Source organism: Panthera pardus, unplaced genomic scaffold (assembly GCF_024362965.1).
Source record: "Panthera pardus isolate Hobbes unplaced genomic scaffold, ASM2436296v1 HiC_scaffold_25, whole genome shotgun sequence".
NCBI lineage: Eukaryota > Metazoa > Chordata > Mammalia > Carnivora > Felidae > Panthera > Panthera pardus.
Window position 1 is genome coordinate 11,430,962 of NW_026526821.1, and position 26,695 is coordinate 11,457,656.

General features: G+C 49.2%; 1 protein-coding gene and 1 long non-coding RNA gene across 3 annotated transcripts in view; one reads left to right on the forward strand and one right to left on the reverse strand.

Moving 5' to 3' along the window:
* The window catches only part of PTPN1 (protein tyrosine phosphatase non-receptor type 1), a 69,179-nt gene extending 65,790 nt beyond the window's left edge, over positions 1–3,389 (reverse strand). The window contains exon 1 of one of the 2 annotated variants that reach the window (XM_053890140.1): positions 3,156–3,389. In XM_053890140.1, the coding sequence (XP_053746115.1) occupies positions 3,156–3,218 (63 nt within the window). In that variant the 5' untranslated portion in view covers positions 3,219–3,389. The remainder of the gene's footprint in view (positions 1–3,155) is intronic. The other variant, XM_053890141.1, reaches the window with a different exon arrangement.
* A 12,719-nt stretch (positions 3,390–16,108) lies between these two features.
* LOC109272281 (uncharacterized) lies at positions 16,109–19,132 on the forward strand. Its single transcript, XR_002082381.2, has 3 exons — positions 16,109–16,449; positions 18,051–18,224; positions 18,381–19,132. It is a non-coding gene; the product is annotated as an uncharacterized LOC109272281 (long non-coding RNA).
* Positions 19,133–26,695: the final 7,563 nt, after the last annotated feature.

Below are 26,695 nucleotides of genomic sequence, written 5' to 3' on the forward strand. Positions count from 1 at the left end.
AAACACCTGACCCAAACCTTAAACTACACACGGAGGACAGCTTCTTAGCCGTTTTCATTCATTGCAGCCCTCTCCCCTCTCATTCGAGCTCCCAATACCAATCCCTTTTCCCCGTCTGCAGTCTCTCTGCTCTTCCGGCCAGCCAGCCCACCTCAAACTCCGGGCTCCCTAAGTCTTACGTCCACTGTTCAAAACAGACAATCGCTTAAATGACAGACAACACGTTTTAAAGCCATCTACATAAGCGATCAAAGCTCATTTTTTATAGATACTAAATGCTTATTGGTACCTGTGCTGTCAGGATTGACAATTAAACACTCATTTCTGCTCAGTTTATCAGGTTGAGCAGCACAGAATCCTTGCCTGAGCATTTGTTCTCTGAGCAGCCACATTCCTCCACATTCAAAAGTCTACTTCGCCCTTTGTTCTTTTCCCAATTGCTTCCAAGTTTTTGCATCTTTTGTTTTAGTTAGGAAAGTATAGTGAGAAACAACCGCACTGCCTCACTTACAAAGTTTTAAGCCAAAATTGCATATTACTTTTCTCATCACAATAGACCAACAAGCAAGCTCAAAATGACTTCGTGTAAGGCTACCCTCATTGTGCCATGCTGTAAAATATTAATTTTTTTACTTCTATTTTCTACCAAACAGTAAATACATTTTTCTGAATGCTTGAAAATAATGGCTTTTGGTAAACTGACACATACTTTGGGAACTTTGCCACTGGAGACTCAAGGTCATTTGTATTCTATGTTTTTAAAAATGCTACAGTTGCCAATAAAGAGCCGCCTCCAAACTCGAAAAGGAGCGAAGATTCTGATTTCAATTTTAGAAAAGAAAAATATCTGGCTGGTATAAGTGAGAAATCCTATAGCAGACAATTCTCTAAAATAAAAAGAAACCACCTCTGGGGCGCCTGGGTGGCTCACTCGGTTGAGCGTCCGACTTCGGCTCAGGTCATGATCTCACAGTTCATGAGTTCGAGCCCTGCGTCGGGCTCTGTGCTGACAGCTCAGAGCCTGGAGCCTGTTTCAGATTCTGTGTCTCCCTCTCTCTGCCCCTCCCCCCACTCATGCTCTGTCTCTGTCTCAAAAATAAATAAAAACATTAAAAAAAATTTTTTTTTTTTTTTTAAAGAAACCACCTCCAGGAATGTGCAATCCACGAAGATGCTGGGAGAATCTCCACACGATGCCATTTGACTAACTCCTGGTGTTCAAAAGTGGTAGGCTAACATACAAACAGGGAGGGAAATTAACCGAAGACCAACATGCTTCAAGCTGGTGGCACGGATAACACAGTACTGACAATGCTTGGGTGATGGGTTTCCCACTCTGCCCTAAAACAGTAAGAAATAAAAATCAACCAAGAACTTTTTGTAACATAAATCTGTCGTTGCCAACCCAGTTCCACTACAAAAGATTTTCCCCAGCGCTTCCCGGAGGCCACCTTCACTCGTGATGGGCTGTGTCACAATCAACACTTAAACTAACAATTTTTTCATTTAAAGCCACTTGGGATTCTACTGTATTAAATCTGATGCAGAAAATCTGTCTACACATTCTCAAAGTCACTAGTGGAATTCATTCAATTAACTCAGAGACCAGACAGAATACAAATTTTATATATTGATTCCCCATACTTATATAGATTACAGTGGTTGTAAATATTAGTCTATCAGAAGTTAGTATCCATTACAGTCCTAGTAAGAAGAATCCTGTCAAATAAGCTTGATGCAAATCCACATGAAGCCCAGCCTGCCAAAAAAAGGCTTTTGTTAGTCAAGCATACCAAAGCACTGCTTAAAGCTTTTTTCCTTTTTAAGTGGAGCTCAAAATAGATTTTAATGCTACCAGCTGATGGATCTTACAATTTGCCCTTTGAGCCTATAAGCTGAAAGCAGAATAAAGTGCATTCTCCCTTTGCACGAGTAACAAAATCTCTCCATTCTGTCCATCGCTCACTTAAAATGCCAAGTGTGGTTTTGGTGAATCCTCGCAACCCCCGCAATGACATTTAATCGGGAGCGCGTATTTTCCTTACAGGATCTAGCTGCTTGCGGAAGCAGGCCCTTTCGTGTTGTCAATGGGGTGCTGCAGAGGCAGGTGAGATCCTACCTTCCTAACTTTCATTTATGGACCGCCCAACCCACAAGGAAAGGAGGACCGGGAAGACTCAGCCATGCCAAAGAGGAGAAGACGTCCGTTGGGGAAAGAAGCGGTTTTAGAGAGGGCAACAACGCTGCCCTTCCCTGCCTGGAAAGGTATTTCATTTTGGCCCAAGAGGAGTGGGTATTGCAGGCCTTCTGGCTGCAAAGCGCTTTAGCCAGACCATCTCAGGGTTTGCCGCTGCTTCTCACTCGGCTCAAAGCTGGTCTGCTCCTCGGACAGATCGCCCCTGATCCCCTCCGAGGTAGCCCACCCACCTTCCGCGCAGCGGCTCTACCCGGGTATGCGGTGTTGTTTCCTTCACAGCACTGGCCGCAACCCGAAATTATTTGCTCGTGTGTCTGACGGCCCTGTTCGACTCTAAGCTCCGCGAGAAACAGGGTCTCGTCTGTCTTGTTCTGCAAATACTACTTCCAGGGCCATGCCCGGCATGGAACAGGCACGTCAATGCATGTCCACTAAATGAATGAACGGGAAGGGGGAAGGGGACTGTCATCCGTGGGACCTGACACACACCGAGACCGGGGGAAAGGAAATGCGAAGGAGGGCGGGGGGAGTAACCCTTTCCCCCAGGGAGACAAAGGAAGAGAGCCTGGGGTGGTCCGGTCTGGAAAAGGAAGTCGTGGGGGTGTTCTACCAACCCCAGGGGACAAAGAGTGGCTAAGCAGGGGGGCGGGGTCAGGGTGCGAGGGATTCGCGCTGAGAACCCAGACCGGCGGCCTCCAGGCTTGAGAGGTCAGCCGGGCAGGAGGATATGAGGTGGGTGGGGGGGATCAAAGGGGTTTGTGAGGCCCGGGAGAGACGCAGGCCCACCCGAGGGACAAAGAGAGAGGCGGCCGGCCTCCGTCGCCGTCGGACCGAATCCTCAAGCGGCAGGGCCGAGGCGGAGGGCGAGACCCAGAGGGAGGACGGGGCCCGGGGGTCTGAGGGGAAGGTTCACGCGGCCTAAGCGAGGGGCCTGCCGCGCCCCGGGGCGCTACCCCACCTGGTAAATGGCCGCCCAGCTCCCGGCCTTGTCGATCTGTTCGAACTCCTTTTCCATCTCCATGACGGGCCAGGGCGGCTGCTGCGCCTCCTCTTGGGCCCACTGCACGGTCTGCCGCTCTAGGCCGCGCCGCGCTCTCAGCTCCGAGCCCCGCGGCAAGCCTCGACTCCCGCCGCTACTGCCGTCCTGGTCGCCGCTGCTTCTTCATGTCAACCCGGCAGCCGGAAGTACGCACCGCTCTGCCGCAGGCTCCGCCCCTCGCGTGAGAGAGCCAATCAGCACTCGAAAATCTCGGCAAGCACTTCCGCGGGGCGGAGTCGGGGGGAGGGGCTGGGGAAGTGGCCTCAGCCCCGCGAGATATCCAGCAGCGTGCGCTCCCTCCTTCCCCCCCGCCTCCAGACCTGGGGCTCGGGGCTTGGGCGTGGCGTGCGCCCGTTGCCTAGGCGACCCCGGGAGTCCCGCCCACCTAGCGTGCGTTTGCGAGGCCCCAGTGGAACTTGGGTTCAAGTCTCGACGCGGCCGGTTGAGTCAGAATGACCTTGAAGTAGTCATGCATCTTTCCTGCAGCGCCAAGGCCCTGGCCTTAGTGCTGCAAGCTGGAGTATGGGCCGAGGGCTGCATGCCTTCCATCTCTAGGCCAGATGTCTGCCCCTTTTTCTGAGGGTACGCGCCTTGTCTGAAACGCAAGATTTCTATTTGAAGTCTCCTAGCCTGGGCGCTACAGAAATGAATGGATTGGGGTCTTGGAATGATTGTCAGTATTTCTCAAAGTAGCAAGGAACTCCTGCTCGAACTGGACTCGGTGGAGCACAAATCCCATAGTACATCCACGCGTTGAATAATGTAGATTTCTGGAATCACCTTAAAAGGATTCAGATACCAGGAATCTGTATTATTCACCAGCAACTCCAGCTACTGTACCTGGGATCCTTGAAGCACGTATGAGAAAGACTTCTCAGGTTGCCTTCCCGTGGGTTCTACTTTAAGTCCTCCATTTCTGAGCTTGGCACATTATGTGAAGATGGTGAACTCCATGGGGTCAGAGAACCTAAGGAACCAAATCATCTTTTGTTCGTCGTTCCCATCTCCAGCCTGCCCAGAGAAGCTGCTTGATATCACTGGTTGAATTCTAGCTCCTTCCCTGACTGCTTTGTGGCAGGCACTGTGTGTGGCATCCCAAGTACACATTCTCATTTAATCTCTACAGTAATCCCACAATGTAGGCACTATTATTATTCCCATTTTAGAGACGAGGAAATTGAGGTGCACTGAGGCAAAATCACTTGTCCTTAGCAGCGTTGCACATTGGCGCGGAAGCCAAGGTTCTCACCAGGTCTCCAGGGGAGCGTTTGCTTTGGAGCCAGGCTGCCCAGGTCCAAATTCCAGCTCTACTAAATCCTCGCTGTGCAATTTGGAGCAAATTATCTAACCTCTCTGCTTCTGTTACCTCCTTTGTAAAATGAAGATAATAGGGGTGGTGTGAAGACAGAATGACTGTATATAAAACGCACAGTATAGGGGCGCCTGGGTGGCTCAGTTGGTTAAGCCGCCGACTTCGGCTCAGGTCATGATCTCGCCGTCCGTGAGTTCGAGCCCCGTGTCGGGCTCTGTGCTGACAGCTCAGAGCCTGGAGCCTGTTTCAGATTCTGTGTCTCCCTCTCTCTGACCCTCCCCTGTTCATGCTCTGTCTCTGCCTGTCTCAAAAATAAATAAAACGTGGGGCGCCTGGGTGGCTCAGTCGGTTAAGCTGCCGGCTTCGCCCAGGTCATGATCTCGCGGTCCGTGAGTTCGAGCCCCGCGTCTGGCTCTGTGCTGACAGCTCAGAGCCTGGAGCCTGTTTCAGATTCTGTGTCTCCCTCTCTCCGACCCTCCCCCGTTCATGCTTTGTCTCTCTCTGTCTCAAAAATAAATAAACACTAAAAAAAATAATAATAATAAATAAATAAATAAAACGTTAAAAAAATTTTTTTAAACACACAGTATATACATTGCTACATATACCGCTTTTAGTATAGTGAGTGGATCAACAAATAGCCCACGTTATTATATACTTACGAAGAATAACAAATGGTAGAGGTAAACAAGTGGTTATTGAATAAATGCAATTGATTTCATAGCCAATGTCTTTAGAAACTGAGTATTCCATGGGGGAAAATTAATAGAAGATGCCCATTCTGGTGAAAAGTTTGGGAACCCGTACATTTGGAAACTGCCTGATTTAAATCTTGGCCGTTTAGGTAACTCTCCAGGCTCCTGCACTCTCCCTGCCCTTATTTATTTGAGTGCTAGTTTGTCTGGAACTCAAAGAACTGAGAGCTCCTTGGACGCACAGAGAACAGAGCTGGTTCATTCCTGTCCTCCCGAGCTGAGCTAAGTAAATAAGTCAAATATCACTCTGGAGTCTAGGTGGCCCAAGTGCCTGCAGGGAGTGCCAGCCAGTTACTGGAACTGTCTCAACGTGGATGGATCCAAAACTATGTACAGGTTCTTTGTGTGTGGGGGGCAGCGGGGGGGGGGGGGGTGCTGCAAGAAGCTAACATTAGCAGGGTCCAAGTTTGGGCTGTTTAGTGGCTGTATTAATTTCCTAGAGCGGCTGTAACAAATGATCACAAATGTGGCGGCTTCAGACAACAGAAATTTATGTTCAAACAGTTGTGGAGGCCCAAAGTCTGAAATCAAGGTGCTGCCGGGGGTGCTCCTTCTGAAGCCTCTTGCAGCTTCAAATGTTCCATGGCTTGTGGCGTCTCTCTGGCTTCATCTGTACATGGTTTTCTTCTCTATATCTTCTCCTCTTCTGTCTGTCTAATCTCGCTTTGCCTCACTCTTACAAGGATACCCATCATTGGATTTAGGACCTACCCTACTCCAGGATGATCTAGCAATCCCAGCTAATCCAAAACAATCTCATCGTAAGATCCTTAAATTAATTACATCTGCAAAACCCCCTCTTCTGAAAAAGATCATATTCCAGATTCTGGGGGTTAGGACTTGGACATATTTTTTTGGAGGCCCCCCTGAACCTATTGCAGTGGCAGAGGGTGCAACTTTGTTACAAATATTGATCCTGAATGAAATCCCTAATTTCAGGTATCTGCTAATCCCATTGTATCCATTCATTCACAAAGAAGTAGCCCGATAGAGCTTTTAATGTTTGGATCATAAAGCTCTTCTTGGTAAAACCCTCCAATAGTTTCCCATCCTTCTTAGAAGGAAACCCAAATAAATCCTAACACTGACCCATAAGACCCATGTGACCTGGCTGCTTCCCACCTCCCCACATTCTCCCCTCTTCTACTCCGGTCCAGTCCTCGATACATCAAACTAGTTTCCACCTCAGGACCTTGGCACCAGCTATAACTTCTGCTTGGACCACTCTTCTTACAGATCTTCTCACCCTTCAGGTCTCAGGTCAAATGTCACCTCTGTAGACAGGACTTTTCTGACCACTCTCTGACCTATGCACCACGGCATTCATCTCTGTCTAAAGTTCTCCTGTTTATTTATTTGTTGGCTTGCTTCCCTCTCCTGCCCGCCACTATAATGTTCCATGGGGGCCGGGACCTTGATTTCTTGTCTGTGTCCTAAGCACTTGATATTTGGTCGGGCGGAGGGACCCAAGGTCTTCTGTGGCTCTCTGAGGCTTGCCTCTCGTCTATAAAGCTCTGCCAGTTCCTGCCAAGGCCTGGCCTAGAACCAGCCAAGTCCTGGTATCCCTCAGAGATTTGATGGTGATGATTGGGAATCTTTTAGTGATGACTGTTTAGAAAATAAACAAATGACCATGTGTCATGACAGCTAAAACCTTTTCCCGGCAAACATGCCTGAGGAATGGGCTCACACAATTTCTTGGGCCTTTCCTTTGTGGATTTAGCTAATGAAGGAAATCAATGACCCAATCAGCTTTTTTAAAAAGTCCTAAAGAGTTGTCAGTGGAGAAGGATGGTTGTTTACCAAGCCTCCAAAGGATCATTTGCTCCTAACTTGGCAGTGAGTTTCCTGATAAAATCTGTCCTGGTCATTTTTCTGGGAGATAGCCCAGGGTTAAGAGCTTGGAATCCAGAGCGAGACCAAATTGTACTCTGATGAAATGTCACTTCCTCAGAGAGGCCCTTTCTGATGCCTTCTAATAAATGATGTCTCATCACTCTATCACTTTTCCCTCTTAGCACTTACTAGGCATTTGAGGACATATTTTCTCCCTCTGCTAACGTGTGGTTTTATGTCCTATATTTGTTTTATGTGTTTTATGTGTTAAATGTAAACATCATAAGGTAAAGAGACTACGTTGATTTGGTTCAATGCTGTCTTTCTTGAGCAACAGGTCATTCCCACATGAACACACAAATCCTTGGAAGGTTCCGGAACAAGATGTTAGGGCTTATCTCTACTTTACAGACTCAGAGCTCAAGAGTCCTCAGGGTCACCCAGGTCCCTTTGTACACCAATGAGGACACAGGGCCAGGAAACGAAGTGGTCCTTCTGCCTGAAAATCACACAGACAGTTGGGCACCTAACACAGTTGGGCACCTTGACTGGACGTATGGCTAAACACATCCCTGAGACTGAAGAGCTAACTGGGAACAAAGTCAAGGTCCACGCACTGGAGACTGGATGAGCAGCGTTTCAGTCTCCAGCCACAGACAGCACTACATAATAGTGTGATCTTGCATTTTATATTTCCCAGCAGCCCTGCAAACCTGGCATTATCCCATGTTACAGATGAGAAAATGGCTGCTCAGGGAGCGTAAAGAGGCAAAATCAGTGAATACCCAAATACAGAACACTGGCCTGGGCACAGCAGATTAGAAGCCTTTAAATGCTGCCTCTCCTATTTACTTGCTCTCAGGCCTTGGGCAAGTTGCTTAACCCCCTGGTGTCAGTCTGGATGCTTTCCAGTGAGAAAAACCCAGCTGAAAGTGGCTTTCACAAAATGGGGAGTTATCGGCTCATGAAACTGAGAAGTCCAAAGGTGGCTTGCTTCAGGTATAGCTGTATCCAGGAGCTCAAGCCATATTGTCATGGCTGTCTCTCCAGCTCTCTCATCTGCTTCCTGCTGTGTTACCTTCACGTTCAGACTCTTCCCCTGAGGTCATCAAGGTGACCCAGCAGCTCCAATGGAAAGAGTACTTCTTTTCCCTGGTGGTCTCAGCACAAGTCTGGTCTTGAATCTCCTTGGTCAACTGAGTCTCACATGCTATCTCTACATCAGTCTCTCTGTCCGAGGGAAATATTGGCAAATGACGAAACTGAGGTCCAGAGAAGCCAACTTCCTAACCAAGGTCACACCGCTATCAATAGTGAGGTGGGATTTAAATACAGGCAGACCGGTTTCAGCACCTGTGCTGTCAGCCATGGATGCTGTCCCGTCTCTCAAGAACTCCCCTGAGCTCTAAACAAATAATCATGACAACAAAGAGGTAATTATAATGATAATAATTGTCACTTATGACAAGACAACATGGTGGTGTGGTTACGTGGCTGAGAAAGGGTGGAGCCAGGATTTGAACCCAGGTTCATCCTCTAGATGCTGCTCCCACGTCTGAAATTCTGTCAATAGACAGAAGTTGTACATGGTTTCAGAATTCGGAGCAAGGTTCGCACTCCAGAAGCTCCTCACTCACATCCTTACTGGGCTCTTCCCCACCCTTATGAAGACTCCCCCCGGAAAATATTTTAGACTTTACCCCAAGCCATTAAAAATAAAAACAAAAATAAATACATAAATCTGATCTGGAGCTGCCTGTCCGGCACAGGGCCCCTGCCCAGCGGGGGGAGGGAAAGGCGCTCAGGGACAGCTAGGGGAATCACGTGTGTTCTGGGAAAGGAGGGTCAGAGGCAGGGGGGAAGGTTCCAGGAGGGAAGTTAGACCCAAGGATGGAAATAGACCAGGCCCCATGCTTTCAGCAAAGGAGGAGTCGGAGAGGGTTTCCAGAGGCCACTGTAACTTCCCCTACCCTCCAGTTTAGAGGGGTGGAGGTTGGGGGGGAGGCATTTTTATGGCACAGGTAGTGGTTCTGGGCGCAGGTCCTGGAATCCGGCTGACTTGGGCTTGTGTGCCCTTGGACGGGTTCCTTATCCTCCGTGATCCTCGGATTTCCACCTTTGCCATTCGGGCAGGGATGTAATGGTCAGACGAAATGGTGCCAGCCCAGCCTCCAGTTCACAGCAAGGACTTAATGAACGTGGCTGTTGCTATTATGACTGTGTTCTGAGTGGAAAAAGCAGGCTGCCACGGGCTTCGAGATGTCTTCACACCATGGTTTCTGCTTTCTTCCATCTCTAATTTTTGTCCTGCTTCGTGGGTGTGCAATCTGTGTGCATCCTGATGAAGATTTTGAACTTCCTAATAATTTTTGAACAAGGGACCCTGTGTATTCATTTTGCACTGGGCACCCAAATTATGTAGCTAGTCCTGGAGGCGAGGTCTAGATTTTCAAAGTCTTTTTTTTAATGTTTATTTATTTTTGAGAGAGACAGAGACAGAGACAGAGCGCAAGCAGGGCAGGGGCAGAGAGAGAGGGAGACACAGAATCTGAAACAGGCTCCAGGCTCTGAGCTGTCAGCACAGAGCCCGACGTGGGGCTCGAACTCACGGACCGCGAGATCATGACCTGAGCCGAAGTCGGACGCTTAACCAACTGAGCCACCTAGGCGCCCCTAGATTTTCAAATTCTTGAAGTGGGTTAGAAACAGTTTCTGTCTTTGAAAATGGGAATGGTCTTTCCCCTATATTCTGGGAGGAACCACTGCACTTGGGGGAAGTCCTAAAACCGCGACATTATTCAGATACAGATTCCCCATGTTGGATTGTATACTACTGTTTAGTAACAGAAATTAGACTAGCTACGTGTATTGGGTGTTAGCTGTGGGTCCTGCTCTGTGCTAAGCTAGTACTTTACCTCCACCATCTCTCTGGACCCAGCAACCCCATGGGAGGGGCTGTCATGAACCTCATTTCAAGATGAGGAAACAGGATGGTTATGTAACCTGTCCACTGTCACGCAGCAGGATTGGCATAATGAGTGGGTCTAAAGACAGCAGCCTTTTAGAGAAAAGGAATGAAGTTCTAAGCTTACATTTAGATAGGAATGTTCTGGGAATCCTTGGGAGAGATGTGTGTCTTCTGATCAGGCTTTTGTTCTAGTAGTTTCTGTAACTGAAGATGGAGTAGCCTTCCATTTGAGACCCGACTGTGCAGAGAGGGAAGAGCTGGCCCCAACTTTTCTTTCCCCTTTGTTGGAGGGGGACATATGGACCCCTCCAGAGGGAGGGTCCAGTGGACCCACCCTTGGAGTGACCGAATGCAGAGGGACCCAGACTAGGGGCAATGTGCTTACAAACTCTGAAGCTGGCCTCACCTAGCTGTGGGAGACCACACAGTGGATAGAGCTCTCCCCACTGCCCATATCTGGGGCAGGTGAGGAAGAGGAGGGTTCTAAAATTCTAGAAAGAAAGGATCAGGAAACCTCTCTCCGTGAGAGACAGGCTGGCTCCCGCATCGTGATGGCAGGCTGGAGAGAAGGGAGGGTAAAGACTGGTGGGAGGGGAAAGCATGATCTAGGTACATGGGCTGCAGGAACTATTTGTTTACAATTTCCTTTTCTGTGTTCCTTTTCTGCATTGTGGCTCCCACCTGTTATCTCCAAGGCTTCAATAAAATTTCGTTCCCTGCTATGAGCTCGTCTTAGCTTTTGGGTCAGATATTATCACCAATTGGGTCAGATATTGTCACCAATATCATATCTCCCCTTCTTTTCTAGAAATAGGATTGTAGCCAGGCAAATGGCTCCCCAGCAAAAGACTACATCTCCCAGCTTCCCTTGCAGCTAGATATGCCATGCGACTACATGCTGGCCAATGGGACATGGGCGGAAGTGATGTGATCCACTTTTTCTAAATCATTTTTTTAAATGTCTATTTATTTTAGAGAGAAACACAGAATGTGAGTGGGTGAGGGGTAGAGTGAGAGAGGGAGACACAGAATCCAAAGCAGACTCCAGGATCTGAGCTGTCGGCACAGAGCCTGACACGGGGCTCGAACTCACAAACCGCGAGATCGTGATCTGAGCTAAAGTCAGATGCTTAACCAACTGAGCCACCCAGGCCCCCCTGTTGTGATTCACTTCTAAATCACACTCAGGAGGTCCTGGGGGTGGGTGGCAGGGGAAGTTCTTTCTTTCACATTTGTCCTCCATCTTGCTGCCTGGAATGTGGACATAGTGGGCCTTCCAGGGCAACAGTGCAAGGGAAAGAAGAGAACAAGGTAGGAGAAGCCTGGACCCTGACTCAGTGGAGCTGCCCTATCATCCCCAGACTGATCACACACAGATTGTTACATGAGAGAGACAGAAAAAAAAGAGCTGATATTCGATCGATACGCATGGGTCTGGTTATCCTGGTTGCTTATGAGCATCGTTCTTTTTTTAAAACAAATTTTTATATTTATTTTTGAGAGAGAGAGAGCGAGAGAGGTGAGTGGGAGAGGGGCAGAAAGAGAGGGAGACAGAATCCAAAGCAGGCTCTAGGCTCTGAGCTGCCGGTACAGAGCCCAACGCGGGGCTCGAACTCATGAACCACGAGATCATGACCTGAGCAGAAGTCGGACGCTTCCCCAACGGAACCACCCAGGCGCCCCCTCATCGTTCTGATTGTTAGAAATGAACGGCTTTGGTTAAGCCACTGTTAGTGGTGGTCTCAGCTATAGTAGCTGAACCTATATTCTAATTAACCCAGGCATGATCTTGGGGTCTGTTAGGGAAGAGAGCTGGGTACTGCCGCTGGGTCGGGATGGTGGCGGCTAAAACATGGCAGATGGGGGCTGTAGAAGTCCTGAGAGAGGAGGCTCACTGTGATTGCCAAGCAGTGCCAGGGATGGTCGGTGAGACCTGTGAACATCCCACCAGAGGCGCTGACGAAGAACCTCATAAAAGTGTGGTCTTCTTACAGTCATGGGGTCCTATTGTTTGTTAGATACTAAAGGGGACGCTGGAACTCTGGGGGATAGCTGGAGTCATAAACAGCACCCAACCAATGTTAATGCTCTGAAGCTGGCCTCACCCGGGCTGTGGCAGAAACTTTTGGTTGCCTACCTACCCATCGTTCCCATGGAACGATTTCTCCCTCTTGTAAGAGAGACACATGAGACGAAGTGTGCCTCTGCCAGGCTAAGGCTGGAGGGGCACAGAGATAGTCAGCACCCGAATCCTTGGCAACCCCGTTGGGTTCTTGAGCCCGACGTACGGCCCTTTGTAAAGGCCATACGTGTTTTTGTTGTTAAAGCCACTCGGGGTTGGCTTTTTTGTTACTCGCAGCCTAAAACACGCTAACTGATCCACTGCCTTTGTCTTCTGTCTCCACCTTCCTCCAGCCCTATGGGTCTCAAGTTTAACCGCATTCCTTCTCCAGAGCACCAGCTTCTTTTGGAAGTCAAGATCTCTTGGAAACCAGCTGTGCCAACTTGTCACCACTGTCCTACATAAGAACCTCCCGCCGTTCCTTACTTCTTCATTTCAGGAGTGAGATCTGTATCGGGGTGGAGTAAAAGCAGAACCTCAGCCTTCGTGCAAACTTCTATTTTGGAATGGATTGATCCTCTCGTATTGGTCCTATCAGGCCCCCAAGTGTCCCTCTTCAGCTGACTAGGAGCCCCTCACAGGTATGGACTGTCTGGTATTCACCCTGGCACATCTCCAGGGTAGCTCAGGACCTGGGCGAGAGGAGGTGCTCCCCGAATGCTTGTTGAATGAATACATGAAAGAATGAATCATCTAAACCCAATGTTATCACCTCCCTGAGCAGAGCTGATCTCCCTCCTCACTGTCCTCCTACGCTACTCTGGGACAAGCCAGTTCTTGCAGAAATAGAGCCAGGAAGAAAAAGTTAATCCAACTCTCCTTGCAAAGCAGCTTCTAATCCTCTCCTTAAAATCCCTTTAACCCACCCACGGTCAGCCTCAGCTCTGATTCAGCACTGAGCTGGCTCTGACCCAGGTCTTCTCAAAAAAGGGAAAAAAGAGAGGGGGGAGAGAAGTTAAGGCACTTCCAGAAACATGGAAGTAAGGACAGAAGCAATCTAGAGCAGGCATTCTCCCTCCGCTCAGGGTTGTAATTCTAGCATTGGAGGCGGGGCGTTTTTTCTTTTTCTCAATTCTTTTTCTTTTCTTTTCTTTTCGCTTTTTTTCTCAGTTCTTTCTCTAATCACAAAAGTAATACACATTTAATGAACAAGTCTTGGAAAGCGCATGTGAAGGAGACACCGCTTATGAGGCTCACTGTGAACGTTTTAGTGTGTGTGTCTTCATGTGGCTTGAGTTCTCCGCCTCTTCCTCTCTACCCTCCGTCTCCCCCACCTCAGCCCCTCTCCTCTCTTCCACTGTCTCTCTCTGTCTCTCTCCAGGTCTCTGACACTTTCTCTTCTTCTCTATCAAACTTAACTGCTTCCAAGTTCTTCGCCCTTGAGAGGGGGTCATTCCTCCATTTAAGAACCAATCAAGTGTGGTGGCTCAGTTGGTTAAGCGTCCGACTTCAGCTCAGGTCATGATCTCACGGTTCATGGGTTCAAGCCCTGCGTCAGGCTCTGTGCTGACAGCTCAGAGCCCGGAACCTGCTTCGGATTCTGTGTGTATCTCTCTCTCTGCCTCTCCCCTGCTCTCTTTCTTTCTCTCTCAAAAAATAAACATAAAAAGATTTTAAAAAAAGAACCAATCAGTGTGGCCTACTTCCCATCTTATGAGGCAGCTGCAAATCAAGTCACCTTGCTCCATGGTGCTTTCTAGAAATCCAAATACAATGTCCTCGAACTCTGGCTGCCGCTGCCTCTTCTTGGCTCTAAATCATTGCTTCAGTCTCCTCTCCAGCTCCCCCCTGCCCTTCACGTACCGGTGTGGGATGCTTTTGGCCGCAAGGAACACCCGGTCTGACTCATGCTTAAGCCGGTCAGCGTTTGTTTTCTCCGCAGAAGAGGTCTGGGGGTAGGTGGTCAGCGGTGGTGCTGACAACCTGCCCGCACATCCACGGCACACCGTGTGTGTGCCTGCAGCTCCCCGGCTGGAAGCTTTCTCTGGCCACAGGAGCGGGCTCGGCTCCCCTCAGGGTCTGGCCGGGAGTGCTGGGGAGCTCGTGTCTCCAGAGACAGCTCTCAACCAGTGACACGTGGAAGCTGGTGAAGAAGTGCCCCAGCTTCTCGTTCCTCAGGTGGGGCAACTCAGAGGCGGGTTCTGCAATGTCTCCCAGTGGTCCCCCCAGGGGAGGGAACCCCGCTTGCCCACAGTGGCAGATCTGCTCGTGAATGTCCCTTCCCTTCCCCATCTCATTTCCCCGCTCCTGAACTGGTGCCCTCGGAGATCACCTCTTAAATAAGTTACTTGCATTCAAATCCTTGCCTCGGAGTTGGCTTTTAGAGGAACTCAGCCTAAGAGAGAACACTTTGACTTTTCCTTTTGTCTAACAGACAGGTTTCAAATAGAAGCGACCTCTTTGACCAACTCTGACTCCACGAACCTCTAGCCTCTTTAAAATAGCACTGCATCCCAGCCTCTAGTCCTCAAGATGTTACAAATATTGGGTTTCCATCTAGGGTCCCCAATTATATCTGCTTTGTGCCAGGCTCTTTTCGTATACAACAAAGTGATGTTAGGAGCCTTCTGGCCCTCTGAATCACTCGGCTAAGTCCAGAGGTCATCCAGCAGTTGGGGACAGCCGCCTTTCTTCAGGGCTCGCTGTACAGCCATTTCAGTGAAATGGCATATCCCATCCCATTCCTACCTGGCCCCCGGTTCCAAGTCCCTAGAGCTGTGAGTCTAGCTCGAACTGAGCGATGGAAGGGAAGGAGGGTGTGAAAGAACTCTGAATTGAATCTGAGATTGAAATTATTTCAAGTGCTCCTTGTTGAAACAGAACGCATACGCAGAAGAAGAAATACGTTGTAAGTACGCAGCTGAAAGAATTTCCCCGAACTGAATATGCTCCTATACCCAGCGTCCAGACTAAGATACAGAACTCTACCAGACCCCCTAGAAAGCCACCTTGCACCCCTTCCCATCCCTTCCCCTGCTCAAGGACGACTATGATCCTGACATCTAACACCGTGGAGTCATTTTGTCTGGTTTCGAACTTTACGTAAATGGAATCATGCAGCGTGCACACTTTCATTTCTGCCTTCTTTCGCACAACGTCACGGCCATGAGATTCATTTGTGTTGGGGGTAGTTGTGGCTCAGTGGTGGAGACTACTAGTTTAATTTGAGGCATTTTGATTTTTTTTTAAGTTCATTCCTTTTGAGAGAGGGAGGGGGGAACGACCACAAGCAGGGAGGGGCAGAGAGAGAGAGAGAGAGACAGAGAGACAGAGAGAGAGACTCCCAAGCAGGCTCCATGCCATCAGCACAGAGCCCAATGCAGGGCTTGAACTCACGAACCGTGAGATCGTGACCTGAGTCGAAATCGAGAGTCAGACGCGGAACCAACGGAGACACCCAGGTGCCCTGAAGCGTTTTGAGCTTTAAAAGCTGAATTGAACCACCAGAGCCTGACGAGTCATGGAATTGCAGAAAGTAGGTTAAGGAAACCCAACCCAAGAGAGCTGCACGATTTGGGGCAAATTACCTACCTTCTTGTGTCTCTGTTTCTATAAAATGGGAATAACGTGGGTCCCTGCCTCCTAAGGTCATTTTGAGTGTTCTCGTCTCTGGGGATGTGTCACTTAGGGTGTTTGGGCTGCAGGTAACCGAAAACTCAACTCAAACTGGCTCACGCAGAAAGGAAGTGCCTGGTGCCTAGGGGGCGCTCTGTGAGAGCCTGCTGCTACCTCTACTCTGGTCTCTACTGCCAATGCTAGAATACTCGGTAATAGTTATCATAAAAAGAAAACGATTTCATAGTTGCACCTCAACGAGTCGGGACACATCACTAAACCGGTCTGACGTGTCATCTCAGTGAACGTGCACATCGACCCTGACAAGCTAATACAATAATGCTCATTTGACAGACGAGGCAGCTGAAGGTCTGAGGGCGAAGCAGCTCCTTCCACAGACGGGGTTGATGGTGGAGCCAGGGACTCTCTCTGACCATGGAATCCTGCCCTTCTCTTTGCCCTTTGACCCAGTTCTCAGCCCCTGCTGGATCTAGCAGTCTTCCGGATGCTCTGGGGTGACATCACCGGGCTGCCTTTGGCACGAACCCTGCTGTGTGGTGTTGTCTTTAGAACTTACCAGACTGTTTTCTGTGTTGATTTGCCCATCAACCTGATCACACGAGGCTCAGTCTTTCTGAGGTCTCAAGAAATGTGTGAATTACGAGGTGAGTCGGTCACACTCAGCAAACGGGTTCCAAGGTAGCTCTGTGGTGGTGTTATGGTGGCCGGGAATGGTGGGAGGGGCGCGGGTTGGGGCTGAAATTAGTCAACTGAGGTAATAGAATTCTCCCACTACAACTCACGAAATTGGTTCTGACCAACAGGAACAGAAGAGGAACTTGCTAGAAGGACGCAAGGCACTTTGTAGAAATGGAAGGAGAGAAAGAACTTTCTGGAGGGAAAGCTCCCGAAGCAAGTTTGGAAAGGATTGGAAAGAGGATGCCCTGGGCGGGGAGAGGGGTGTGGGGGTGGGGGGTTGGTTGCATAAACTGGCTAGTATTCTCTTCTCTGAGGATGTGTCACTTAGGATGTTTTGGCTGCAAGTAACAGAAAACTCAACTCAAACTGGCTCAAGCAGAAAGGAAGTTGGTAGGTAGGGCAATTCTGGGGCTGGTTGACTCAGAGGTTTAAGCATGTACTTGAGAACCCGGGTTCTCTTTCTTTCTTCCCTCTACCATCCACATATTAACTTCCTTTGAAAGCTCGTTCCCTCATGCCTGCAAAATGGCTGCCAGTAGTAATCAGGCTGTAACGTTATTAACATCCAATAAGGGAAGAAAGAGAGGCCCAGGAAATCTATCCAGGTGTCTCAGTGGCCCAGCTGGTTTGGGCCTGTTCACCCCTGAATCAGTCATCAGCAAGAGACACAGCGGGTGACTCTTGGCCCCCCAGAGGACATTTGGCAACGTGGAGAGACATTTTTGGGTCGTGTCAGTGGCCTCTCACGGGTGGAAGTCAGGGACACAGATGCATATCCCACAAGGCCCGGAACAGCCCCTCCCCTTCTTCACACACTGCAGAAAATGATCTGTCCCAAATGTCAACAGTACAGAGGTTGGGGAACCTCTAGATAGACTAACCGGGCCCTCTCTGCACCTGGGGTACAATATAACTGGTGGGGAGTCACCTACAGTGTCCATTGCAAACTTTTTTCAGAATTTTTTTGTCACTCCATTTGAGATGAAAATTTCGGAGAGTTTTTTTTTTTTTTTTTTTGGTTTTTTTTTGGGGTTTTTTTGGTGGTCCAGGTCACTTGCCCATTCAGAGGCTAATAGAGTGCAACCCCCCCCCCCCCCCACGAGTTCCCCCACAGGAAGATTGGGATCCTGGGACAGGAAGTGGGAAGGGATACTAAACAAGCAAAACAAAGCGAAAAAGCCCACCTCAATGTCTCAAAGAATACTTGACTCTTGATGCTGCTGGAGGGGGCAAGTTTCATGTCTTGTCCGGAAACCCACAAAACTGCGATGCACTTCCTCAGTGGTATTCCCCTCAAAGGCGAAGAGGGAGACACCCCAGAATGATAGGGGGAAGGGGGATAGCATGTAACCTCCTGGGATGGTATGGGGGAGGGGTGGGTTGAGGAAGAGTAAAACAGACATTAACTTGCCTTCAAAGATGGCTGCCATCAATTCTCCCCTCGAGATGTGGGGTCTAGTTTTCCACCCCCTTGAATCTGGACTGGCCACAACCTTGTGTCTGTTTGGACCAATCAAACACAGTAGAGTTGATGTTGGGCCATTTCTGGGCTTCCTGTCTCATGTAGCCCTGAGCCACGGTGGATGAAGTCCAGGCTACTCCAGTGAGAGAGCACTGAGACGCCACCTTGGACGTCCCATCCAAGTCAAGGTGGCACGGGCCCTGGTTTCCATCAGTCTGCAACCGGATGAGAGACCCCAAGTGAGAACCACTCAGCTGAGCCTCGTCAACCCACAGAACTGTGAGTGATCACTAATTGTTTTTAAGCCACGGAGTTTTGGGGTGGTCTGCCCTGCATCAGTTGACCGCCAAAACAATACATAATCGACATAAATATCAAATAAATACATATATAATTAAGATTGTTCTATTTTAATGTTCACAAATATTCGATCAGAAGACACCATGCCGTTGGCTTTGAGGATGGAGGGTGTGCCGTGAGCCAAGCTGGTCTGTAGAGGCTGGAAAAGGCAAGGGGACGGATTCACCCCGAGAGCCTCTAGAAGGAATGCAGATCTGCCAACACCTGGACTTGAGCTCCTTAAGACCCATTTTTTGGACTTCCGGCATCCAGAAGTATAAGATCATAACTCTGTTGTTTTAAGCCACCAAATCTGTGCTAATCTGTGAGAGCAGCCACAGGAAACTACCACATCGCGCCCTGAGCATCTTACACACAGAATCTTTCGGAATTCTCCCAACAACCCTATGAGGCAGGTCTTACTACCATTTTAGAATTGAGGAAGCTGGTACTCAGCGGGATGAAGGGACTTCCTCAGGCCACACAGCTATTAAATGGCAGAGCCAGGGACATATGCTGACCTTGCCATTTATGGTTATGCTCACAAATACCACGAGTATACGATTTATATTTCTTTTAGTTGTTCCAGTGCCAACACTGAGAAAGTCCCCATGAGCCATAATACGAAAACTGCAGTTTTGAAATTGCAAGGGTCATTGACTCATTCGTCTTTATTGTTATCGGCACCGAAGTATCTCATTTGAAAAGATGAACTTCGGGGCCCCTGGGTGGCTCAGTCGGTTGGGCGGCCGACTTCGGCTCAGGTCATGATCTCGCGGTTTGTGGATTCGTGCCCCACATTGGATTCTGTGTCTCCCTCTCTCTCTCTGTCCCTCCCCCGCTCGTGCTCTGCCTGTCTCAAAAATAAACAAACGCTAAAGAAAATTTTGGAAAGATGAACTTCGCTTGGGGTTTGGGTGGGCCACAGGTACACCTGAAGCTGGACTTCCCCGGGCTGCCCCTTAACCGCCAGGCCACCGAGAGCAAGTCCCATCACCCGTCTGACCCCGTTTTCTCATCCGTAAAAGGGGAATTATAAAAACACGCCTAAGTGCGCTAAGGGATGTCAAGTGTTCTGCACTTTGTCCACGTTGGTTTTGTGCCTTTTCCCGCCTCGTCTTGTGTTTCCTGGCCAAGCACGGGCGCCCGTTGACCCCTCCACCGTGGGAGACTGCCTGCAGCTTGCTGCGTATGGTTTCCAACCTCCAGCATCGGCTTCCCTGCCTAGGGCCTGTGTGCTTGGCGCGCACAAGGCAGGTCACAGGAGAAGCGCCTGAGAGGTGATGACGCTAGCCACAGCCTTCCACCGGAGAGACGGGCGCTGTTCCTAAGTGTCCCGGCTTCCTTGCTGCTGCGCTAGACAATTCTGAAGGACGCTCCACATCGTCCCCCAAAGGTCCCCCCTGGGATTTGGGCCCCCGGTGCCCAGGAAGGGAACCAGCTCATTGACATGCCCTTTCCTGGCGGTCCTCCCTTCCCCATCTCCCTTTCCCACTCCCTGAGATCGTCTCCTGAAACTTCTGCCTCTCGGGACCAGCAGTGACCATCTGTACGCCCTGGGTCTTACCATTTGCCCAGCTCCATGTGCCAGCTTCCAGTTGCTAGCATCTGCATTCTTTTGCGTGAGTTTGCACACCCGCCCTCCCCCCATTGTTGGAGTCGAGCGGGCTACAAGTGCTGGAGAATTCGGGCTCCCTCCCCCAGCCCCCAGCAGCCAGCCATCAACCAGCGCCTGGAAGGAGGTGCCGTATGGATATCCCGGTGCCCTGCTCCCTCAGGCACGGTGACTCCTAGGCACACGTTCTACACTGGCAGGATTAGACTTCAGCTGCCCACAGGAGTAACTGTCTTGATAACTTGCTTGACTTCCTTTGCCCTCCCTTCCCCGGCTCACTTTCCTCTTCCCTGTTGGTGTATCTTTCGCCTTCCAAGTAAATTACTTGTCCTTGAATCTTTGTCCTGGAGGGTTCCTCTGGGGAAACCACAAGGAAGACACAAGCTCGGCTTCTGGGGGTTTCCGGACTAAGATACCGATTGGATCCGATCGCAGTCTTGCTTTAAATCTCCCCAAAGAACAGGGCGGAACATGCCGTTTTTCAAGGAAACCGCACTCCTGGAGGAACTGCATTTGGAGCCGAAGCTAGTGGCTCTCATTCACTGGGTGGACAGCCCTCATGACAAGCCTCACACCCTCCCCTTGGGTACATGATCGCCTCCTGTATTTCCCTTGAACTCCTTTGTTGAGTTTGACGAAATTACGGAAACACAGGGGATACTCTGTTTGCAGCTTTGGAAATGCCCCTTGGGTCTCTAGCCAGTCTGGCTCAATACTCTCATTTGCCAAAAACAAATCTTGCAGAGCGGCTGATGGGAAATCCCACAGCAACTATTCCCGCCACCATGACACTTTAGGTTATTTTCTAGATTTTCCTTCTTTTCTACAGGTGAGTATAAACGATGTTGGCTACTTGGGACTCTCCTGCATCCACCGCGGTCCCTCCTGGGCCAAGCTCCCTGCCATCCCGGAGCCCAACTACCCAGGCCTGGAGGGCTCCCTGTCCAGGAGGCTCTTGCTACACCCCACGCCCACAGAGCACGTGACCTAGCACCAGCCAATCAGAGCAGTTGAAGTCCAATGGCCGTCACGATGGGTTCAGGGATGCCCGCAATACACTGGTGCAAGCTGATTTCATCTCAGGGTTTGGTTGGTAGCTGGCGGGAGGGAGCTATCTCCTGGGAGCTTGGAGTGGTTGCGACCCTGGCAAGTGATCTTGACTTACTATCTCAGTTCCAAAGGAGTTTTTGATGTCCTTTTTTTTTTTCTTCACCAAACACTGCCCCCTACTGTATTATTTTGCATTTCCCTGGAGAACAGATTCCTTAATGGTACTTTTGAGCAGAGTCGGTAACTTTCCAGTCACTTCTTGTTTTAAAAAGCTCAGCCTAAAATAGTTCCAAAAGCTGAGCAAATCCCTGATTTAAATCCTGTACTACTAAGGATATCAGTTCAGCTGCTGTAATAAAAGCCAAAATAACTGGCTTGAACAAAATAAAAGTTTAATCTTCTCTCGTGAAACAGTCCGGGGATTAGTGTCCGGTAGGCCTCAGTGGTTCTACCTGGTGAGGGTTTCAGATTCTTACTATCTTGTTCAGCACCCTCGACACGTGACTTCCACTCTGTGGCCTAAAAGGGCTGCTTGAGCTCCCGCCATCATATCCGTATCCCTTCCTACGAGTGAGAAAAGGAGAGGGAGAGGCCATTTCTGTTCCCTACAATTGCACAACCCAGAAGCTTGCGGTCACACAGTAGGGGATGCAAAGCCCTGGTCTCCAGCCTCCTCCTCGGTGCACTCCATTCAGTGGCCTGTGTGGACAACATCAACGGGCTCTCATGCCTGCTGGCTTCTGATTGGGTTTGACCAATGAGAGACATTGGCAAGAGATAGGAAGAAGGAAGCAGAGAAGGTCTGGGTATTTATTGCCCAGCTGTCCTGTTGGGTCACCAGGGGCTCCTGTGTCCCTCAACTGAAGGTCACAAGTCCTTCAGACTCCCTCTCCATAGGGCTCCTTCTCTCCAGATCTGGCCCTTCAGGCCCAAGTGATAACAACTCCACCGTTTCTATCTAGGGGTTGGAGCCCCCCGTCCCCCCCAGTTGCTACCTGGTGGTAACATGCCCTCTGTTATTAGCCTTGGGGTGTTGCTGTGTCCCTGCAGGTTCCTACACCCCGTCCACACCTTCATTTACAGTTTATTCTTACAATTCTCCTCCTGCCGGGACCCTGGCTGATGTGAGTTCTCTTAACAATCCCAAGCGGTAGATGCCTTTATCATCATCCCGATGTTCCAGATAAGACACTGAGGGACAGAGAGTTGAAGTGAGCTAAGTCACAGAGCCGGTCAATGGTGGCACCAGCGTCTGAACCAAGGCAGCGTGGCTCTGGCAACCACATTCTTTTTCCTTTTGCTTTTTCAAGTTTACTTATGTATTGAGAGAGAGAGAGAGAGAGAGAGAGCGAGCATGCGTGGGGGAGGGGCAGAGAGCGCGGGAGACACAGAGTCCGAAGCAGGTTCCACACTATCAGCACAGAGCCCGGCACGGGGCTCGAACCCGCCAGCCGTGGGATCATGACCTGAGCCGAAGTCAGACACTCAACCGACAGCCACCCAGGCGCCCCTCCCCTTTTTTTATTGTAAACATTCGGCCCTCTTGTCTATCTTTCCTCGCCTCGCTAGCATAGAGAATCAGGCACAGAGATACATCGTGTAGATTCCGCCCTTGGCTGACAGTAACAGAGACGTGACTCCAGTGACTTAAACAAGTTAGAGATGCATTTCTCTCACATAAAACCAGGCTGGAGGCGAGCATTCTGGCAGGTGTGGTAGCCCCATGTGATGTCGTCGGGGCTATCATTCTTCCGTCCTTAGCATGGAACGCCCCTCCTTGAGGTCACAAAACGGCTACTTGAGTTCCAGCCACGTTTGCGTTGTAGGGAAAATGGAGGAGAATGGCAAGATGCCAGAGGCCTTTCTTGGAAGCCCCACCATCAGCTTAATTTACAACACACTGGCCACTCCACTGCAGCACTAGGGACGTGTCGTGTCGGACTGAATAATTCTCCATTATGGGAGGCTGTCCTGTGCCTTGTAGGATGTTCAGCAGCATCCCTGCCTCTACCCACTAGATGTCAGTAGTCTCCCCCTCCCCAGTTGTGACAACTAAAAATCATCCCTGATTGAGAAACATTAGGGCATGGTTGATGGGGGGTGGGAGGGAGGGGAGGGTGGGCGATGGGCATCGAGGAGGGCACCTGTTGGGATGAGCCCTGGGTGTTGTATGGAAACCAGTTTGACAATAAATTTCATATTAAACAAAATAAACCTAGCTAACTCTAAAAGAAGGAGAGAGAGAGAAAAATCAGGGCACTCATGGAGTCCAGAGAAGCTGGGCAATGTGATTTTTGAATATACCGTCCATCACCCATCATAGCGTAGGAGTTTCTGTTAGTAAGAAGGAAGCGGAGACTGGACATTTGGGTGGCAAGTAACAGTCTTTGTCCCAAGAGAATGTGTTCGCTTTCCTCTTATTTCTACTAAAAGAGAAACAGTGACAGGAGAATGATGACAGGCAGTGTTAATGTCAGGGGTAATAGAGGATGGTGGGGACTGTGGCAAAGTGAGAACAAAAGCTCCCAACTAAAAGGGGTGCTTTCCAGCTTTGTTACTGAAAGGGAGTATGGGATCAGAGTCACTAGAGCTTCTGTTTTTTTCCAGAAAAGCTGGAAATCCAGGTGCACCCCCCCCCCACCTCGTATGCACCGGCAACTAGTTCAATTTTTACAAAGGTTTTGACAAGTGACATTTGCAGGATGATAGTTTGCAGTGACTCAGGTCATGATCTCATGGCTCATGAGATGGAACCCCGTGTGGGGCTTTGTGCTGATAGTGTGGAACCTGCTTGGGATTCTCTCTCTCTCTCAAAACAAATAAATAAACTTAAAACACAGTGTATTGTGAAAAATCTCGAACATACACAAAAATAGAATCATGTAATTAACATCTCAGTATCCATCTTCAATAATTACCCACGTTTCGCCCATCTCACTTTTATTCCTTCTCCTCAGTTTGCGCGAGTATTTTAAAGCAAATTTAAAGCAGGGACCTTGTCATTTCACCAGTAAATATGTGATAATCACATTTTTAATGAAATCGCCTTGCTATTCTCACACCTGCCGAAATTAACAGGGAGATCTTAGTTTCGACCAGATGATTCTTAAGGGCCTTCTGGCTTTGCCATTCTGAGCTTTACTAACTGATTCTCTTCCTTGTCTCTGGATCGTCCTCCCTCTCCTCCTCCTTTTACACAAACAGACACACAAACACCAAAATACACACGAACCAACTCACATAACATCGCACAGGCATCCCGGCACACAGACACACATAGAAACACAGACACCCGCAGAAAACACACACACGCACACACTCCTCAACCGCCTCTTGTGGGGAATAAAGCACACGTCTCGAATTTAGACCTGCCAGGATTTTAAACTGGGCTGGAATCAGTGCCTGCCCGACTCCCACCCACATCCTGCCATGTCCCTCGTGCTAATTTTTGACCCTGAACTTGTTCACTCACCCAGGCCTTCATCTTCTTTTGTGCAAAACAGGGAGAGCAATTCTAACTTGCCTCCGACAAGGATGCAGGGAGGGACGTAATTAAAGGATTCCACACTCCAAGTTTTAAAGTACTTAATCTATCACAGTGACAATAGCAGCCACGATGAGGCGATTCGAAGCCGCACCGGAAGGTGCAGCGTAAACAAAGAGGCCCAGAAAGGGCTCTGATGGTCCTCGTCTTCTGATTCCAGACCATCCAAGGCCAACAGCCCTCCTGTCCCTGAAGCCTCACGCTTGCTGTCTATTAATACATGAAAATGCGTTGGCAGCCTGGCAGGGGAAGAGGTTCAAAATCCAAATTCTGAACTCAAGCCATTAAGGGAGACAGATATTTTGTAGCTCAGTTCCTAAATTAGAAGATGATTTCTGGGTGTTTAAATATCTCCCTTTATCTCTGTACTGTTTATGCTGCTGCTGACACAGCGCTAGGCCCCGGGTGGGGCTTGGGGTCAAGGGGAGGCCGGGTGATACATTCTTTGGGTGCGTCCTTGGAGATGTCCAAAGAGGCCCCGGGCTCCTGCCACGCTCTGCCGAGGACACTCCCAAAATATCCAGGGACAGACGCTATTTTTGAGGTTCAGCTTAAAGGCCCGCCCGTGGCCCCCACGTAATCTGGTTTCACTTTGAGCTTGCTTTTAAACAGCTCCTGACTTTGCCTTTTGTTCTTCTAGGCAACTTGGTTTCTCTTGGGCTTGCTTGAGTAAAATGTGAATGAGGTTCAGTCCTTCTGGCCTTTTCTGGAGGACCAAACCTTATTTTGATGTTTAAAAAAATTTTTTTTGTTAATCCTTTATTGTTTCTTTCCTATGACTGAGTTGAGAGGACGGTGGTTAAGTGCTTAAGATAAAAACTTCAGATACCGGCTTTCAAAAATCTAACTTTTCCCGAGAGGGTATGAATTTATCATTCCTAAAGGTCGGTTTCTGGCCTAGAGTCAACAGAAAAGGAGGAATTTTCATTTCCTGTTGTTCTGCTGTTTAAATACATATTAGAGGTCAATGCCCTTTGACGACAATTTCAGCTGTAAGATATTCTGAAGTTAAGACGTGGCCATTTTTACTTCTGCAAAGAGAGCAAGATAATGAGGACGATGTAGGAGCGTAAGCGCTGCCTTGATTTGAACACTGTGTGCCCAGCACTGTGCTGAGCTTGCACTCACAGATCTCATTTAATCTCCACAGCCCTGTGAAATACGTGTAGTTGTTATCCCCGTGGCGAGGATCACCGCCTCTTCCAGGAAGCCCTCCCTGACGCCAGCACCATGCCCTCACTCCACGCTGCGTGCTCCGTCCTTTGGGCCACTGGCCGAGGGCTCTTGCCATGCTCTTTGAAAATGACTGGGTTTCGTGTCCTTGAGAGTAGAGCCCATGTCTTATTCCGCGTTTGTATCCTAAGAGACCAGCACATAGTAGGCATATAGTTAACACTTCTTGAATGAATTGAATGAGACCTTGGGCAGATTCCCTAATTTTTCTGAGCTTGACTTTTCTCCTCTCTAAAATTGGGCTAACCACACTGATAACAGTGAATATTGAGCCTTCCTGTGCCAGCTGGCTGGCTGCTCTCTCAGTGCGTTCCCCATTAACAGACCCTGATTTCCTTCTGGGCAGTAATGTGTCTCCCATGCAGCTAGGGGAGAAGCAAGCAGAAGTTGGTGGGTGGAGCTGATAGTTGGCAGGTACACACCCTTGCTTCCTTCTTCATCCTGCCTGGACTGTGGACCTGATGGCTGGTACTCTGGCAGCTGTTCTGGTTCATGAGGCAATCTTGAAGCTGGTGGAGCAAAAAAGTAGAAGTCTAGGACTCCGATGACTGTTCATCATCCCAACCCTGGACACCACACCTTTTGATTTCTTACATCCATGTGTACAGGGACACGGAGGGAGAGAGGGCGCTCCACCTTGTTTAAGTCACTGATTTGGGTTTCCTGTTTTTTATAGCCAGATCTAATTCTAACTGACAAGATTTGGTCCGACCCCTGTTAAGTGCTTATTATGCGTTCAGTTAATCCTCACAATGACACTTTCCATCATTCTTATCGCTTTTATTTTATAGATGAGGGAACAGCGGCTCAAAGCGATTTGAAATAGGCGTTCTGCCTCCAGAGCCTGTGTGCGTAGCTACCATATTATGCTGCCTGTTTTACGATGCTCTTCTGATGGCTGTGGGAGTGCTAAGGACACCGTACTCACTGGACACATATTCACTCTCTCCTCACCTACCGATTCACTTA